This window comes from Pseudorasbora parva, chromosome 12 (genome assembly GCF_024679245.1).
Source record: "Pseudorasbora parva isolate DD20220531a chromosome 12, ASM2467924v1, whole genome shotgun sequence".
In the NCBI taxonomy this organism is placed as follows: Eukaryota; Metazoa; Chordata; class Actinopteri; order Cypriniformes; family Gobionidae; genus Pseudorasbora; species Pseudorasbora parva.
The window spans coordinates 22,634,256-22,653,582 of NC_090183.1; the positions used below are offsets into that span (position 1 = coordinate 22,634,256).

A 19,327-nucleotide genomic window follows, 5' to 3' on the forward strand; every position below is an offset into this window, starting at 1 on the left:
AGCAAAATTCAACGCAACACTGAAACAATCCCAGAGTTCAGCAAGAAGCATATATATATATAAAAAAAAAAAAAAAAGATTTTTTATTTTTATTTTGATGGATGATGTAATTGCAGGTTTTTTTCTTGTATTCTTGTATTAAATTCCTTTACTTAAGAACTTTCGGAAAATCCCATCATTTGTAAACGGCAGGTAGACTTAAAAAGAAATAAAGAATTTCACAGAATGGAAGATAGGCACCTTTTGAAATGAGTCAGAATGTCACTAACTCGCATCTGTTTATCTTTACTGTTTGTGAATGTTTCTGTCTCTCTACTAACTTTCTCACTATGGCCAAAGATTAGTTTTTTATTTTTTATTTTATTATTTTTTTTATTATTTTTGTTTTTCAAATAATGCAATTAAAATGATGCAAAACTTTCAACTCCAAAATGATAACTCTTGTGGGAATTATTCCATAATAAAAGCCACTATATGAGGATACAATTTTACAGGTATTTAATATTTTAAGATGAAAGTAAATCCATAAAGTCCTTGAGTAAACATCAACACATGAATTGTCATCATTTCCCCTGTGATTTTTGTTTTGTTTTTTGTATAGATAAGCAAGGGGCAAGAAAGACACTCAGTGCAATGCTAGATAGTAACCATGTTGGAACATTTTTTTTTTTTTTAACGCACACACAAATAACAAAGATAATACAATATACTAAATGGATCATAATTGCAGGCAGTCGCCACATGACGGGAAGCAGTGATTAGAGAGCATACATACAGAACCATTCACACACGAATTCAACAACCCATTCATACGAAAATTAACCTTTTCCAACACAGCTTTGTTTCTTTCTCATGAAAAATGTTAAAACCTTGTGAACATGTTATCAAATACCTTAAAAGTGTCAGACCAAAACAAAAATTTAAGAAAAAATAAATTCACATTTTACAATTGGCGCGCTTTAATTCAAGTATAGTGAAGTGAAGATATTTCTTTTGATATGTTTATGATTTTTCATTCATTCTTTGCCTAGAGACATAAACATTGTTCAGAATTATGAGTTTCAACACAATGATTGAAGGTATACACAAATACTGCATGTACGTCCTGTGCCATTTCATTTAAATCAACATGCAACATCAGTAAGACTGTTTGGTTCAGATCTATCATTGATCGCTGTTTTTTCCTTTAGGCAAATTCTCTCAGATGCCACTGCGTAAGGATCAAGGTCTATTGCTTATTTCAAATTGTATTTTACCCAGTAGTTTTAAAAGGGAAGGATTCAGAGATCTGATAGCATTTTTCTTCATAACGAACATGATAATATACAGGATAATGTTTAGCTGTAGTCTTAGTCTACCTATGCTGGTGTCACCAGAGACTTCCTGTGATGTTTGACTGTTTGGAATTACAGCCACATTGTGGTTCACTGTCAGTCAGCTGCGACTGAGTTTAGAACAAGGCAGTTACACACAGGCAACAGTGATCCCCCACCCCACCCCACCCCCATCTCCCAGAAATAGAAAGAAAAGAAAAAAAAGTCAATGAACAACTTTAGCATCTTAAGACATCTGTTGAAATGTCTTTTTCCAAAAGGAAGAGGGGAAAAAAAGACAAAAGAAGGTTTATACAGCATAAAGGCCCGAAATGAACTGAGACTGAGATGGAAATATACAGTTCAGGGCACAATTTTTTTACAAACAAACAGTTAATACAGCATACACAAAAAGGCACTCCAGCTTGCTGTCAACCTTCAGAACATGACCAGCAAACAGGAGATAATATCAGCAAGAAGTGCATTTTAAAATGTTTTAGATCTTTTCTCCTTCATTTTTTACGTGTTTTTGTCAAACTTTTTGTAGAATAAAAAAAAGATACTAAAATGCTATTTCATTTTTGGTATTCAAAAAAGTACCAGGGATTACTCATTATCTGTACGCCATTGGCACACGCTAATCCCCAATGCTGTTAAAGTTCTTGCTTGTAATAAAGGATTCTTCGAATGACAGCAACAAGATTATCACAAATAATCAGCATGAGGTGACAAATATATCTGACGAATATCCTCAACCCCCTTTAAACCTATTCCCACCTCAAACACACGAGAAAAGTCAAAGTGCCTCCGAACAGAAGTGCTTTACAACAAAACGACATTGGAATTTCAAATGTGAAGTCAGAGATGCCACAGTGTACTGTACATATATTTATGTATCCATTGGCACACGAGACCATGAGGGGAATTCAACACAACCAGCAGCAGAGAGGTAAGATACACAGGTCCCATTTACTGTATAAATGAACTGATGGCTCTGCAGCAGTCCCTGTTCAGAAGGATTGAGAAGACCCAAACTAGCCAGCCTTCGAATTTTATTGCCCCACTGATGCATATCCTCTTGTGTTTCTTTAATGTACACTTCGTAAGCTTCTTACACGTCACTTAGTGTGTAAACCACTTACGGACAATAAATCTTCAAAACTATCAACTTTCATTAAACATAAATTTAGTTCATCTTGTCATGCCCTGAGATTGTACTTAAATGAGATTGATCAAATTCAGCAGAATTAACACACAGACCTCCCAAAACAAAATTGGCTTAGTGTCAGACAACATCCCAAGTTTACAATGGCCTCTTGAGTATGTAAAAGTATTACGGGAGGACTGCAAGATATTTCCAACTGCCTTTCAAAGCCACAGATTGGCACAGGGCGGACATTACGTGCCCATCTTCTCTAACTTTGCATAGTGACAGCATGCCGTGTGCTGTAGTTATAGAGCCAGTGGCAGAAAGAGTCTGTCCGTAGAAACACTGCTCGGACAGGACTTTTCAAGTAGAGGCGGCTTGTCTCGATAACAGGCTTGGCTTAACCGAGGCCACACAAGAGAGAGAGAGGATGTTAGCAGCTGAGTTAGAGGTGGGACACCCAGGGTGAGGTCACGCACACATACATACACATTCTAAATGGCCTAAAGAACACTGTTAACAATAAAAACAAAAGACTTTTGACATGAAATAAACAAATATGGCCCACACCATCAGTCTTTTTTTGCATTCGTTACACAGGACAGGTATACAGAGACACCTCTTTTAAAGTGTATCTGCATATGAGCACTGCAGGCAGCTAAAGACCACAGCATGAAGACCAACAAAATGTCAAAAACATTACACAACACTGGCAATTTCATTCAGTTTCAAATTCCAGAAAAAAATTAAAATATAATAATCATGCAGGACCATGTGAGGAAGGGCGTGGGGAAGAATGCATGAGAGGTGCGAAGTCATCCAGAGAAGGAACCGGAGGACATTTGAAGATCCGTACCTAAGTTACTAGTACAAGGACGCCAATGATGAGAGATGCCGCCAACATCCATATCGTGACATCATTACTGTCCTTTTCTGCATTCAATTGTACTAGGTGCACAAAGAGAGTTGCTATAGAGAATTGAACGTCCTCGATCAGTTTCCACATCGGGCCTCCCTTTTAAATCCAATCGAGGTGCCTCCTCCAGATAGGGGAAAGACTTTTGACTATTTCAGAGTAACAATGACATTCACTTTGATAGAGAGGAGAAGAAAAAAAGTTCAGACAAAAAACATACATTGCAAGATTTGTTTGATTGTAGAGTTTGTTCTTCCCTTCATTCTGAAATGTCTTTTCTGCACCCAAGCTTCTGGACCAGAGATGGACGACAAACAAGCTTTTTTGAATACCATTAAGGTACAAAAAAACAAACAACAAAAAAAAAAAAAGCCAAAAGTTGCCATAAGAAGTTTTTTTTTCTTTTTTTTCTTTTCTTTTTTTTACACTATACGCTCCGTTTTCTGATTTATTGGCTTCACAGAAGGAGCATCACTCTTGTAATAAGTGCTATGATAATACCCCTTAAAGAAGAGACTTAGAAAACGTAGATGTCTTTTATGTTTGTACCAAATGCAAGGATCTCTTATTCTTTACTGCATTAAGAGAAACACATTGTATTTGGTATTGTGCCTGACTCCCGTGCCATGTTTCTCCGCTCTGGATTTCGTTCCTGTTTGGTGAAGAAGTGGCAGGGAGACTGTGCGATCCCACACATGCAGTGTTTTAAACCGCACGGAGTGACGTCAAACACAATTAACAGTTCCTCCTTTCCACACAAATACCGAACAGCCAGCAAGCCGGACAAACAGACAGAGGCAGTGGGAAAATTAGTCCAAAGGTTAAATTCTTCAAAAGTCTTCACAAAAAAAGCAGTCTTAAGTTTCAGTAAGCTTCAGTGTGGACGGAAGAAAGGGTCTCTGGCTTCTATTGCACAACGCATCAGAATGAGTTTCTTCTCTCTGTTGTATCTCAAAAATGATGACCAGATACACCACACAGTAACTGAATAACTTCTGATTGATTCAGCACTGATGTCCATTAGGTATAATTAAAAGCCTCCACTGAGAGTGTTTTTAACAGTGGTTATGTACTCGCACACAGATGCTTGGTCAAGTTCCAGCAGACACTCTGACATTCATTCATCTACAAAGCTTAACATTCAGCTTATTTAAAAAAAAACATAAACAAACTGGCGTGAGTAAATAGAAATCATAGAGCAGTGCAGCTCCCTTTTGTAAAACTAAAAGAATGAAAGAAAAAAGATCATTGGTGATTAGTCATGATGACAGGCCACTGCTAGGAGTGTTCTTCTCAATTGCTCTGGCCTATTCGCTGGCTCAGAAACAGAACTGTGCAAGTTACAAAGTATTTTTTTTTGTTGGTTTTATAAAATAAAGGTTTTAAAGGAGGACCTGGAGAGAGAGAGAGCACTTGCGGCTAATATAATAAGTTCTGAAGAAAAGATGCGCAGTTTAAAATCAAAAAAGTACCAGGATCATTCCATTCATCAGAACAGTGTCATTATAGGGAAAGGTGTCATGAGGTCTCACTGTGCCTGGGTCACTTTCAGATGGCTGCCTCGTTGATGGCTTCTCCAGAACAACACTTTTGAGCAAAAACAACCCTTGGAAAATAAAAATAAAAAACATCAAAAGGCTTCTGCTTCTATTGATTCTTGCTTCTCAAGGTCTTTGCACACTAAGAGCAAGATGCACAACAACCGGTCTGACGTAAAAAACCAGAGGACAAATAAACAGCAGTTGGAGGTCTGCAGCTTCTTCTCACACCACACCTCCGTTACAGCTCCACAAAAAGTGATTATCGCCACATTGATTTGCTTGGGTTTTGATCCATTAGGTCTTTTGACTTTGTCGGTTTATGATGTCCGATACATCCTACATGCTTTCTCCACTCAGCAGGTCACCCGGGAGCAAGGTGTTAATTGGGATGGGGCTGCCGATTACCCTGGCATCGTCTCCGTTTGGGGGAGCCCATAAACTGGAGTACTGCGGAACGCCGCCCCACAGCAGGTCGCCTCCGTTTCTGCTGCTGCTGTTCCCGGTACTGCAGACTGTCTTGCTACCTCCTCCACCCCCGCTCCAGAGGCCTGTGGGGTGGCTGACTGCAGGGTTGCCCAGCCGGGGTTGATTGGAGCCTGGTGCTGAGCTGGCCTGCCAGCTGGTGGTGGGGGTAAGGGATTGACCCTGTGCAAAGAAGCGGTTCACATCGTCCTCGCCGGCAAACTCTGCCAGGATGGTAGTGTTACCCAGCACACACCTTGAGTGGCAGAAAAATAGTTGGAATGGATTCAAGTATTAAATCATTTTCTTGATGGATAACTCATAAATCATTTTAAAGAGAGAAAGACAATGTCATACACTCTTATCTAGAGGGTAGATTTAGGGAAAATCTGGGATTTAGATTTAGGAAAAATGGAACAAATGTTTGGCTAACACTATAAATCCTAAAGGAAAGCTGTTCTAGAACATTCCATGAAAGTGCTCAGAGAAGTATGAAGTAGCAGATCTTGTAGTCTTACATGTGCAGGGATTTCTGGGCTTTGGCGGTCTCCTCCTTGGAGCTGTAGCGTACGACAGCATTGCCCTGTGTCAGGTTCAAATGGAAGGTCATGAGAGGGCCGTGCTGCATGCACAGAGTCCGTAGGGTGGAGCCGTCAATCTGAAGCACACACGTATGTTATTATATTTGGTGTTACTCATATGCAAGTGCAATTTAAGTGGCCGTTCAGACAGAATGTGCTCTTGCATTTAAAAATGCAGGTTTTTTTTTGTGCTTTTATGAAGCATTTCTTTGCAAAAAACAAGCACAAAGGCTGGAATACACTACACAGTTTTAAAAATCTGATCAGATCATACACTAAGCAACAGATTATTACACATTACCACAACAAAACTGAACACAACATAAACCTGTATGTTGTTGCAGGGAGGCGAATGACAAATAGAAACAATATTTCCTGGTTTCAGAGACAAGGCTTAAATGTGGGGTAAGTGGTATTTCCAAATGGACTCGGGCCGAGTCCAATAACGAACTTGTAGCCAATCAGCGTGTCTACTAATGATGGTGAGAAGAGAGCGCTCAGTACATGTCATTATTCAAAACACACGACACTAATGATGGACATTAGCCAAAAACTAATATATGCTGGCTTTTGCTTGAATATGCTTGTGTCATGCTCGCTTGTTTGTCCATTTGTGATCGTATTGTCGCTCACTTCAGCGATGATAAAGACTCATTCATTTCCACACCGTATGAAGCATCTAAATCTCCTCAATGTCTGTTTCAAGTGTGTCCGACAAGTAAGATACTATAATCCTAATATATGCTTTTTTCCTCTTTTCATGATCTATATAACCCTTATACGGTCATTCATTCATTCATTCATTTATTCATATGCATCTATTTGATCAAAAATACAGAAAAAAAATAATATTGTGATATATTATTTAAATATACAATTTAAAATAATTGGTTTTCAATTTATTATACTTTAAATGATCATTTATTTCTGTGATGCAAAGCTGAATTTGTGTGTGTGTGTGTGTGTATATATATATATATATATATATATATATATATATATATATATATATATATATATATATATATATATATATATATACATACATACATACATACATACATACATACATACATACATACATACAAGCCCTGACTATAGCGAAGCAAATCTTTTTATATATTGCTGACAAATGTCTGCAACTGTACACACATGCTCGTGAAATGCTTGCCCACAGCTATTTTTAATTGGCCCAATGTTTCAAAACTCACAATGATGAGGTGCTATGCATGTCAAAACGTCTGTTAACTTGACAAGTTATCTTAAAATGTGGGACTCAAAACCAACTTGAATTGGTAAAAAAATTATATCTAGTGCATGATCTTTACATCGAAAAATACTAAATAAACACTTTAGTTATATATAAAGTGACATGCATCTCTTAAATTTATTTAATTAATATGAAAAATACTGGCATGATGTACTAAAAACTAGTTTGATATCTGAATAAATCCACTAGTTTTTACAGAATTAAAATGTGTTTGCTCTATGCACCTGAGGAGTGAGGTTTCTCAGCACCAGCCAGCTGCTTCCTCTGTTGGGGCTGTCAGTGCTCCAAGCTCCCCCTTCTATAACAAAAAGAAAAGATTAGTCTGGAAAAACATGTTGCAGCTGAACATATTTTCCACTAAATTCTTGACTTCAGTCCATTTGCAACTCTAAACAAAAACTTCATACAGAAAGAAAGGAGTGACTGTTTAGCAACACTATAGAAGCCCCTCATAAATAATTGATTTAACTGCATTGTCCCACACTGGTGGACTGAGGATTTACCTGAGGAGTAAGAACTGTTCCAGCCTTGGCTGAGGCCAAGAGAGTTTCCTCCCCAGGTGGAGGAGGGCTTGGTGTTCGTCAGGCCTGGAGGGGGGCGGGAGGGAGCACTGGAGTTACGTGTCCCTGGGGAAACCTTCCATAACTCATGAGATAAAGATGCCTGTGTGTGGGAGATGGGCCCAGGGGACCAGGTAGACTTCATTTCCATGAGTTTACCTGGAAATACACAGTAGAGGAAGAAAGAGAGAGACTAATGAATAACAGCGGCAGATACAGTCATCCCTGCTTTTTTTTTTTTTTTTAAGTTGACTTTTCGCCAAAAATTATTTTGTTGAATGAATATCTGAATATGCAATGTATCAAAAGAAAGAATAGAGCCTCTGCTTTAAAGAAAACACTATCTTATTCTAGCTTCATGTATTTTTTTTTTTTAAATCAAAACTACAAGTTTAATAAAAAAAAAGCTACATTTTGAACCAAAAGCTGAGAAAATCGCTTTCTTAACCCTGCTTTATAAGAAAGACAAGGCAAACACGCTACTTTGAACCGAGACCTCAACGTTTGGTTATGTGATCCTGAGCGGTCTCTCCATGTTTGTTGTTCGCCTATTTACCCCTAGATTAGGGGAGGACATAATATTTTTTTAACATGCATTTTTTTTACTGTTATGGCACAACTGTTTTCAACATTGATAAGAAGAAGAAATGTTTCTTGAACATCAAATATTATATCATATAGAACGATCCTATTCAAAGGATCATGTGACACTAAATACTGGATTAATGGCTGCTAAAAATTCCATCACAGGAATAAATACCATTTTTAATAATTTAATTTAAAATAGTAAAAAAAAAAAAAAATTATATATATATAATATATATATAAGGATCGTTCTATATGATATAATATTTGATGTTCAAGAAACATTTCTTCTTATATATATATATATATATATTTGCACTTTTATTTGACAATATTACAGTTTCCTGTGTTTTTGATCATATACTGTAAATGTAGTCTTGGTGAGCATAAGACATTTCTTTAAGAACAAAAAAAATAACCATCTTACTGGCCCCAAACTTTTGAACAGTAATGTATAGTACCTTCAAAATACCTGCCAAAAGTATTTTTAATACTAATATGCTTTAAATGTCTGCTTTTATCGCTTACACCAATTTCTTCTATGAATCAACAATCAAATATTCAACCTTAAGAAGTATTTCACTGAATTTCTCAAATGCTACTGAAAGCTATGATCTCAAAGAGAAAAACATTCTGTATTAAAAACAACAATACTTTAAGTGTCATTTTTTTATTTTTATTTTTTAAATACAGTCAAGCCAAAAATTATTCAGACACCAGACATAATTTTTTGCTTAGTAGGTGTAGGACACTATAGTTAATTTATGTAAGTGAGGATAGCATAATAAAGTAAACTCTGACGACATATACCCCAAAAATATTCATACAGTGGACTTCCAGTAAAATTTCTAAAACATTTGGCACCAAAATTATTCAGACACTTTGACCTGACCATATTTTGCTTAAGTGTTTCTTCTTTAATTGCTAATGTGACCTTTTACACCATAGACTGAAAAAAAACTTTTTTGGTTTAATCTTAGCTAAAAACACTTAGTTCTTTCAAAAATATATGTGCTCATTAATGTATATTTATTTCTTTCAAGTTATAAAGTATTCTAATAAGTTTATAATATGCCATTGAAAATATATACGGGTGAGGGATCGAATGCTGGTCGCCATGTTGGTCCTCCATCTTGAAAGTCCATTAGCCAAAGAGGGACATACCCTTAAATTCAAGCTTCGCCTTTTGCGTTTTAACACTCGATGGCACCGTGTCGAAAGTGAAGAGGGGGATTGCCATGTTAATCTTACTAAATCGACCACCGTAGAAGTTAAAATGAAATCAGAATTGAGAGGAACAGAAACTAATATTCACTGGATGGTCATATACCTTTTCACCGTTAGATGGGGGAAAATATCACACAGTGTAGCTTTAAAGGGTTAGTTCACCTAAAAAGGAAATTGATGTCATTAATGACTCACCCTAATGTCGTTCCACACCCGTAAGACCACCGTTCATTTTCAGAACACAGTTTAAGATATTTTATATTTAGTCCGAGAGCTTATGCAAGTGTATGCACACTATTCTGTCCATGTCCAGAAATGGAATAAAAATATCATCAAGTAGTCCATATGTGACATCAGTTGGTTGATTAGAATCTCTTGAAGCATCGGAAATACATTTTGGTCCAAAAATAGCAAAAACTATGACTTTATTCAGCATTGTCTTCTCTTCCGCATTTGTTTTCAAACCTCAAGTAAAGATTCAAACGGTCATTAATCAGCAGATTGATTCATGATTCAGATCGCCAGTGTCACGTGATTTCAGCAGTTTGACACTGGCGATCTGAATCATGAATCAATATGATGATTCATGACCATTTGAATCTTTATTTGAGGTTTGAAAACAAACGCGGAAGAGAAGACAATGCTGAATAAAGTTGTTGTTTTTGTTATTTTTGGACCAAAATGTATTTTCGATGCTTCAAGAGATTCTAATTAACCAACTGATGTCACATATGGACTACTTTGATGATGTTTTTATTCCCTTTCTGGACATGGACAGAATAGTATAAAATATGTTTAACTGTGTTATGAAGATGAACGGAGGTCTTACGGGTGTGGAACAACATTAGGGTGAGTCAATAATGACATCAATTTCATTTTTGGGTGAACTAACCCTTTAAGCATTGCTTGGTAAATGGTTGACCTAAATTGGTACGATCTAATTGTGTACCAAATTTAACAGCTGATTGTGGTTGATTGTAATCCATTAAATACCTTCCTATTAAAGTTATCTGACATTATTAAGATGAATTTGACAGTTTAACTCAGTCATATTTTATTACCATTTTCTTAAACTATATCAAATAAACTGTTATAATGTGAGAAAATGTTGAAGGTGTCTGAATACATTTGGTTTTGACTGTATACAGTTTATAAGTTGTCTATCATTTAAAGGGTTACTTCAGCGATTAGCATATGGCTTTGTATTAGTAGAAATCCTGGAGTATGTTCAAATGATTGTAGTGATCCAGTAGCGGTGGCTTTGGGAATGGCCTCAGAGGGCAGCGAAGCATTCTGGGAATTGTAGTCTTTCATCCCCATGAGACAAAAATACATTTTCTGTCGTTTCTCTGTCTAGAAGGCACCAAATTCAACAATAATTTCACATTTCTACTACATTAATGACCCAGTTTAAATACAGATTCATCTTTCCAGCACTGAAGTAGCCCTTTAAAATAGTAAAAGGATAATTGAACAAGGTAGAATGCGGGTTTTAGGAAAACACTCTAAAATACCAATAAGGTCAAATAATGGTAAGCAGGTCTGGGGTGGGAAGTGGGCCATTTAGGTTTTAGGACTGTACCTGGGTTGTCAGTGTCCCTCTCGTTCTGAGAGGATGGACCAAATGAATTATAGGCACTGACCGACCACTCACTCGAGGAAGACAGAGTCCCACTCTGAGATGGGGACACGGCTATTATTGCCATTTGTCCCAAGTGGACAGCAAAAGGGGGCAGAAACAGTGAAATGCATTTACTATGTAATGCTTATAGTGCATTTCGTTACAACTTTAATTAAAAAGCAAAAGAGTACAGCATGTCATATGCAATCAGCCATCCCTCACCTCCAGTTCTGTCACGTAACAGGTAGCGGTTCACATCTTGTATGTTGGTGTTGATGGTAGGACCACTTGGAACACTTCCTGGGGTCATGTTGGGGTCATTTTCAGGGTCAATGTTCTGCAGACCTTTCCATGGCACTCCAGGGCAGAATTCTTAGAGAACGCAATAACAAATTGGTTTTCACTGTATCTGGTAAATACAGTCCGGCTCCATATTGATGATAAGTACAATATTCTATAACGATTTAAGCCGGGTGCACACTGTGCGATTTTGGCCACGATTTGGCCGTCTGAGACAAATTTAGCAAATCCTAAAAGATTCCTCTGATCCTAGGCTAAAATCTGACGTCTTTGATTGTTAGTTTGACATGTTCACCGGCAGCCGATTAATGAGCGCTGCGATCAAATTTTACCTCAGACAAATTCTGGCAGTGTCAGAAGATTTGGCACACAATCCTGCAGTGTGACTTCTACGATGACGACAGTCAAATATCTCAGTTTTTCAAGACAAACTATGACCAAAACGAGAGCTAGAGATTTCTTTGTAGCCAGCATTTCAGTCCCGCGTGTAATGCAGCTCACTGTCACCGAACGTGTCATTCATTGATGATATAAAACTCCGGACGAGTTTTCTTGTGCGCGTCCGTTTTTAGCGTGCCTTCACTATCGTTCAGTCTGACATTAATGCCAACTGAGATCTTACAGTGTGACATGACTTACATCGGGGATCATGTACGTACAGTCTGACAAGGGACATTCACAAAGGATTTTGAAAAATCACACAGTGTGCAGGACCCATTACTTAAGGCCTAGGCCTAACCTATATCTGTGTGTTAAATAGCAGTAACATTGTGTTTAAATTATAATATGCAACTGAAGCTCACCTGGAGGCCAGTTGATATTGGAGCCACTAGAGATTTTCTCATTGGGACTTTTGCCCTGTGACCAGCTCTCTGGAGACACCAAGGTGCTGGTGGGGGATTCAGAGCTTGACATCAGATTGTATGGGCTGAAGGAATCATCCATGGCGCTCTTTCCAACAGGCACATGGGACTGAGCAGCAGAGATTGCACCTGAAACCAAATAACATTCTCTTTAAATCCCAGGAAGTTCTTTCCAAAAACCTCAAATAATAAAATATTTAGAGACTAGCAACCCAAAATCCGATATATACTTTGCTATTTTGCCTCCAAACATATTCCCTCTTCAAAGAAACAATCTGAATAATAAGATTCAAGATTACAGGCTTGAGCGTTTATCCTCAGTATCCTCAGCTGAACTCACTCCAGTAAACTCCTGTGGTTTGGCTGGACTTACTGCTCAGGCAAGTTTTACTGAGAATCAATGCCAAGGAAAGATAATATTTTAAAAGGCCCTGCTGACTCAGAGCAAAAAATAACTCCGGAATGTCTGCAAGCACTTAACTTGACAGGGAGTTTGGTCTGTCCTTTTTAAATGCGCAAATGTCAGGGACAGAAGTGTGACTCAGAGTGTCTGGAGTTTGAAGTTTGATTAAAGATATTGATGTGTCTCATAGGGGTGGAATGTTGTTTGTGGAAGTAAATGTCTTTAAAAGGATGTTAGACCTAGAGGTTAGCATTTGCTTTTTTTGACATTATAGATTACATTAAAAAACTTCAGTCTGTGACAGCACCGAAATCAAGCCCATAATATGTTTGGAGTAGTGAAAAAAATAATACCGTGCTTATTGAGGTTTGCCTCCATGTGCTGAGCGCTAACCGTCATGGAATCTATGGAGTTTGAATGAGTCCATTGTGAGAGTCGGGATTGAGGCTGAGGATGATCTTTCAGAGATAGACCTCCACCCTCCATACAGTTTACATTCATGTTTGGGTTCAAACCAGCTACAGGGGGTGACAGAAAGACAACAGATTAAAGCACTCATACACACACATAAACAAAAATAATCATAATAATTTAAAATATATATAGTTTGACGATCAATGAATGAAGCATAAACATAATGCAAGCATTATGCCAATATGCAATTTGTTCTCTTACAGAGTGTATAAGGGCTGAAGGAGTTTGGAGAAGACTGCTGCTCTTTGGTCTGCAGGTCTGAGACAGAGAGGCCGGAAGTATGAGGGTGACCCGAGAAGGTGTCCATATTTGCCTTGACATGGTTTGGGTGTAGGCCGGTGTGAGAGGAAGGTGGAGGCTGCTGCTGTTTCATAAGCAGAGTCTGGGCCAGCTGACGCTGGTGCTGCTGGATCTGCTGCTGCATGTTTGTGATTGTACGTGCAACCTGCGTGAGAGAGGGACAGTGATAATCACTTGCACTGTATATGGAAATTAACATTATTTGTCATAGTAATTTTGTCATCAAAAGATGAGCACTAACTAATATTTCAGGACTACAATTATTGCAGCTGTAAAAAAAATTCCCCATTTTTTAGGTGTGTGTGTGTCATACTTGCTGCTCTTGTTGTTTGATGGGACCAGAGACATTACGCTGAGCCTGCATCATTTGCTGCTGAATCTGCAAACGCTGATATGCCTGACAGAGAAAGAAAAAAGATACAAGGTGAGAAAGAGAGGAACATACAGGGAAATATAGAGGAAAATAAATAAAAAGAAAGAAAATAAGTGTTCAAAAGGCAGATGTGGTCATCATTGAGACAGAAAGCATTATTACTCCCTGCAGACAAGCCAGTGGGTAGATGACAAATAGCTGGAATTCATTGGAAACAGCAGAGCAGGAGAGTGAACTGTGAGACTCACCACCTGCAGTTGTTGTAGTTGGTACAGCAGGGTCATTTGTTGAGGATTTATTGGTGAGGTTAAAAGTGCAGGATTCAGTCCAATGTTTTTTGCCGCAAACTGTAGGAGCTGTGCTTGAACCTATTGAAAAAACAAAAACAACACCAACATTTGAACATTGGAGACAGAAATTGACCCTGTATGAGTTCTTGTTTTTCTATAATTATTATAAATGAAATGTATTAAAATATTTTAAGGGTGACCCTGAATAGTCGAAGATTCGATGCATCGATATGCGGAGCCGGATTCGACCACCGATCTCACAGTCGAAACTTTGCGGGGTGTTATGAAAGGCGGATCATACCATTTTGGCAATATGGGGTTCCTCAATATTTTAAAGATGTAGCGCGGGGCTCCGCTTCAGGTGCAGGAGCCTGAGCATCGTATGAGAGGCCTCGCACCCGACGCGCCGTGCCTTTATATTTCGAACACATTGTTTTCAATATGTACACACACCGGCGGCGGCATTCGTTGCCTGTCTGCGCTGACTCAGGAAGTTGTTTAAAATCCTGTCGCGCCACTTCAAGGTTTTATATTAAATTGATATAATACTTCCCTCAATTCGTCAATGTACATTCTGATTTCACCCTGTGCTACCAAGATACATCGTGCAGCTCTTCTGTCAGAAGTTGATTAAAAAATGAGCTTGCGTGCATATAATGTGTGCGTCCGGTGTGAGATATCCGAGACGCGGTGCTGAGCTTCACGTCTGGTGTGCGACCCCCTTTAGGCACAATCGGCTTAAGTAAACGCACATTTAAAGTGTTATTTTCCTTTCTAGGCAGGTATTTGTTTTAGGTTTATTTATCAAAATGTTATTTTATATATTTGTGTGGTGTTCTGCATTTCGATCATGGCTATAAAATGTTATGAGAAAACATTTAATAAATGTTTGTCCACCACATTACCTTTTATTTAAACCTAAATAAGAAAGCCATTGACAGTTCATCTGTCAGTTGGCGGGCAGTTTTGGTCGCTTTATTAAAAGTTGTTGCTGAGTTCAATGTGTAAAGGAAAATAAAAATAGTTTTACCTATTGACTAGTGTCGTGCCCCTCCCAACCCATTCACACACACAGATGATTCGACTATCAGTCGACCATAGAAACAGTCGACAATTCGGATTCGAATGTGTAAATCCTTAGTTGGGGACACCCCTAAAATATTTATGAATAAGAAATAGCAATATCAAACATGCTAAAGAGTGCTGTTTTTGATTTTCATTTCAAGTTCAATAAACAAAGTTAATATTAAGTGACTCAACATTATAATAAAAATAATTCCAAACAATGACACAGCAGGGCAGTTGTGCGATTTAGAGCAAGATGCAATTTCGTAAGAATCTGTGAACCAAGTGAATGATTTAATGACCTAGTCACTTGCTCTGTTTCTGAATGAATCAGCTATTTTGAACAAAATGGTTGAAATAATGATTCACTGATTCACTCAATAAACAGTGACTTCCCACAATCTATTGGTAGCTCTAGTTTATTAATTAAAAAGTATAATTTTCCATCAAATCATATTTTTATATTCTAGTCAAAATTGTATATTTGAACCAATAACCTCATAACAATTTATGCAATTGTAAATTGTGCGTAAATGCATTCAAAGTGTAATTTGTACCACCTGAGGGGTGAGAAGCTGAGGCACTTGAGCACGTAGATTAGGCTGGGCGGAGCTAAGGGGTGGCACTGGTGGCTGAGGGGGCGGGGCCTGCTGCTGCATGACCCGAGTTTGTGCTGCTCCGTTAGTGCCGAACATTCCATTCTGCATCTAGGGAGACAGAGAGTATGGGGTGAAGAGGGGATCAAAGACTAAAAGCATTTATCTACTCTCATAGTTGGATGCACTTAACAGGAAAATAAATACCAGATCGATTTCAGCACAAATGTAACAATCTATCTTACAATGAAATTTGTATTTAAAAAAAGAATGTGCTTTTAATATCGACCTGAACAAAATTTAATATTGTCCTACCGCTTTCAGATTAAAAATAAAATTTAAAATTAATTAATTAATTACAATTGTATGTTTGATTGTTTATATAGCTCTTAATATATGGAAAAAAAAAAGTATTTCACCACTTTTTCACCGGACTCACCTGTCTGTTGTTCAAGTTTTGCATGGACAGGCCAGAGGAGACCCCACCCAATCCGTGGCTAGGGTGGCTGCTGTTGGCCAGGGGGTGCTTGAGGCCAGGAGAAGGCATAAACGGTGAGGTTGAAGCATCATCTGACAGCCTGCCATCCTGAGAACAGAAAATATGTTGTAAAAACTAATTCAATTTACCCAGATCAAATTTATCTCCACTTCAGAACCGAAAAATAGAAGAGTTTTTTTTTAAAACGAATTTATTTAATCAAATAAATTCTCAAAAAAAAAAAGCTTGAGACAAGACTATACCTTGTCCAGGAAGGGGGCACGATCCAGTGAGGGGTCTTTGGAGAGGTTTGTGGGTCGGCACACCATGGGCCTATTCATTCCATTACTGTAGTCCGACATGCCCATCCCCCGTTTGTCCAGTTCAGTTTTCTTCTCCAACAAAGCGCCTAGGGCAAGGCAAGAACAAAATCAGTGTTCCAGACCAAGATCATATGACTCACTGCATGTCAGTCTGCTGTTATGGGTTAGCTTCAAAAGGAACTGCATACTCATGGCCTGATCCAGATTCATATTGTTGCTCTTTAGGGCTTCCTCTGCAGGATCCTTCTGTACCAGGTAAAAAAAAAAAAAAAAAAAATACTGTTATGCTATTTATTTATTTTTACATATCTTGTTAATGATGGAAGCAACATATCTTTTCAGAATAAATTGTTTTTTAACATACAGGAAAACCCATGTCTGTGAGCTGCTTGATAAGTCTGTTCATGATCCAAACATCATCCGGCTTGTTGGAGACCTTGCCCTATAATGAACAAACAGAACTGCATAAGGCAATAACACACCACATAAAGTAAATAATATATACATACAGTATATGGGTCAAAGACGAAAGGTAAAAAAATAACATCATACAGCTTAATATTTTGATTCCATCTACCCCCCACCCCAAACATTAATATGTGTCCTGTTTAATTTCATATTTTTAAGCAAAATATAATGACCATCATACATTTTTCCATAATTTACAGAAGCATTCGCAAAAATTCAGTGCAACAATAGTTTATATACCAAAACATCTTACAGAAAAATCTAGAATAATTTGAAGAAATATAAAAAAACTCAGATTCACAGTGCAGCACCCAAATACTAATTAATTGTCATTTTTAAAACCAATATCCTTCAAACCACTTGGTTTTACCCATTGTTGTAAGGAAATAAAAATAATTTAAAATATAATGCAATTTAGTATGATCACATATTAATTTAGACATTTTAACAAGTACAGGTCAGAATAAGTATATTGTACAGTACAGGCCAAAAGTTAACACATTGTTATAACACAGTGTTATTTGTAATGTTTTTGAAAGAAGTTTCTTCTGCTCATCAAGCCTGCATTTATTTGATCAAAAATACAGAAAAAAAAGAATATTGTGGTTTATTATTACAATTTACAAATAATTGGTTTTCAATTTATTATACTTTAAATGATCATTTATTTCTGTGATGCAAAGCTGAATTTTCAGTATCAATCCTCCAGTCCTCAGTGTCACATGATCCTTCAGAAATCAATCTAATATGAGGATTCATTTTCAAATTTGGAAACAGTTCTGCTGCTTAATATTTTTTCATAACCTGTGATCCTTTTTTATAATACTTTGATGAATAAAAAGTAAAAAAAAAAAAAAGCAAATGTTTTAAAAATAGAAATCTTTTGTAACAACACTACTGGTCAGTCATTTGGGGTCAGTCTTTTTTTTTCTTTCTTTTTTTGAACTAAATCAATACTTTTATTTAGTAAGGATGTGTTAAATTGATAAAAAAAAACATTGATAGTAAAGGAGATTTATATTATTTGAAAATGTTTTTATTTTGAATAAATGCAGTTCTTTTGAACCTTTTATTCATCAAATATATTAGGCAGCAGAACTGTTTCCAACACTCATAATAAATCAGAATATTTATATTATTTCTGTAGGATCATGTTATAGACTGGATCTCATTGACACTGAAGACTGGAGTAACGATCCTGAAAATTCAGCTTTGCATCACAGAAATAAATGATAATTTAAAGTAAAATAAATTGAAAAACAAATATTTTAAATTGTAATATATCACAATATTTAAAAAAAATATATAAAATAAAAAATCTGTATTTTTGATCAAATAAATGCAGGCTTGATGAGCAGAATAAACTTCTTTCAAAAACATTACAAATAGTAATGTGTCCAAACTTTTGGCCTATACTGTATATTGGTTCATTGTTACATAAATATATTTGTTATGCTAAATGGCCATGGTTTCGTACTCTGAGTGACATTTTGCCAAAAAAGGGAGAGAATCTTGTCATTGTTCCCATAATTGAAATGTTTTTAGTATTAGTCTGTATCATTAAATTAGTTCTAATAATACTTCTGCTATGAGTAAATGATGGCAGAAGCAGATTTTATTTTACTTTTCTGAAGCACTCATCCATCCATCCATGTTTGCTTAGCTTGTCACTTTGTTTGTGACTTCCTCTGCCCCAAAAATTACTGTTTGCAGCTGTATTTATAAATATGTTTTTTTTAGCCAACATTAATGACATTTTCAGGATGGGTATTTTGGGTGGAGAATCCCCTCTATAGCCTCTCTTGAAGTTGTGACATTGTTCAGAAATATCAGTAAGCTGTTATTCTGGCAATTGCAATTCACAATCTCTTTCTCGATTCCTTGCTAAAGGCTCGTTCAAACCAAGTATGATAACTATTACAATAATGATAAAGATATAGTTCAAAAAATCGATCTAAATATAAAAGACTAGAAGAGTCCACATCAATCTATAAAGATAATGGCACACTGGCAGAGAAAAGCGATATTGTTGGAGTTACAGGAGACAAGAGAAAAAAACATCAATGCACGCTTAGAATAGAGTGTTATTGTTTGCTGATGTGGATGCTAATATAGTTATCTTTATATTAACCATTCTTAGTGTGTACAGGTCTTAAGTGTGCCGCCCAAAC

The 19,327-nt window shown here is 36.9% G+C and overlaps 1 protein-coding gene across 1 annotated transcript in view; it reads right to left on the bottom strand.

Annotated features, from left to right (window-relative positions):
• Window positions 1-483: 483 nt before the first annotated feature.
• Window positions 484-19,327, bottom strand: part of tnrc6c2 (trinucleotide repeat containing adaptor 6C2) — a 60,883-nt gene continuing 42,039 nt past the window's right edge. The window contains exons 8-22 of the mRNA XM_067459503.1: window positions 17,053-17,130; window positions 16,877-16,934; window positions 16,629-16,774; window positions 16,327-16,473; window positions 15,852-15,998; window positions 14,185-14,304; window positions 13,877-13,960; window positions 13,465-13,708; window positions 13,143-13,307; window positions 12,327-12,515; window positions 11,446-11,595; window positions 7,734-7,949; window positions 7,455-7,528; window positions 5,898-6,037; window positions 484-5,635 (exon numbers count right to left, since the gene is read on the bottom strand). Coding sequence (XP_067315604.1) covers window positions 5,254-5,635; window positions 5,898-6,037; window positions 7,455-7,528; window positions 7,734-7,949; window positions 11,446-11,595; window positions 12,327-12,515; window positions 13,143-13,307; window positions 13,465-13,708; window positions 13,877-13,960; window positions 14,185-14,304; window positions 15,852-15,998; window positions 16,327-16,473; window positions 16,629-16,774; window positions 16,877-16,934; window positions 17,053-17,130 — 2,340 coding nt within the window. The 3' untranslated portion in view covers window positions 484-5,253. The remainder of the gene's footprint in view (window positions 5,636-5,897; window positions 6,038-7,454; window positions 7,529-7,733; window positions 7,950-11,445; window positions 11,596-12,326; window positions 12,516-13,142; window positions 13,308-13,464; window positions 13,709-13,876; window positions 13,961-14,184; window positions 14,305-15,851; window positions 15,999-16,326; window positions 16,474-16,628; window positions 16,775-16,876; window positions 16,935-17,052; window positions 17,131-19,327) is intronic.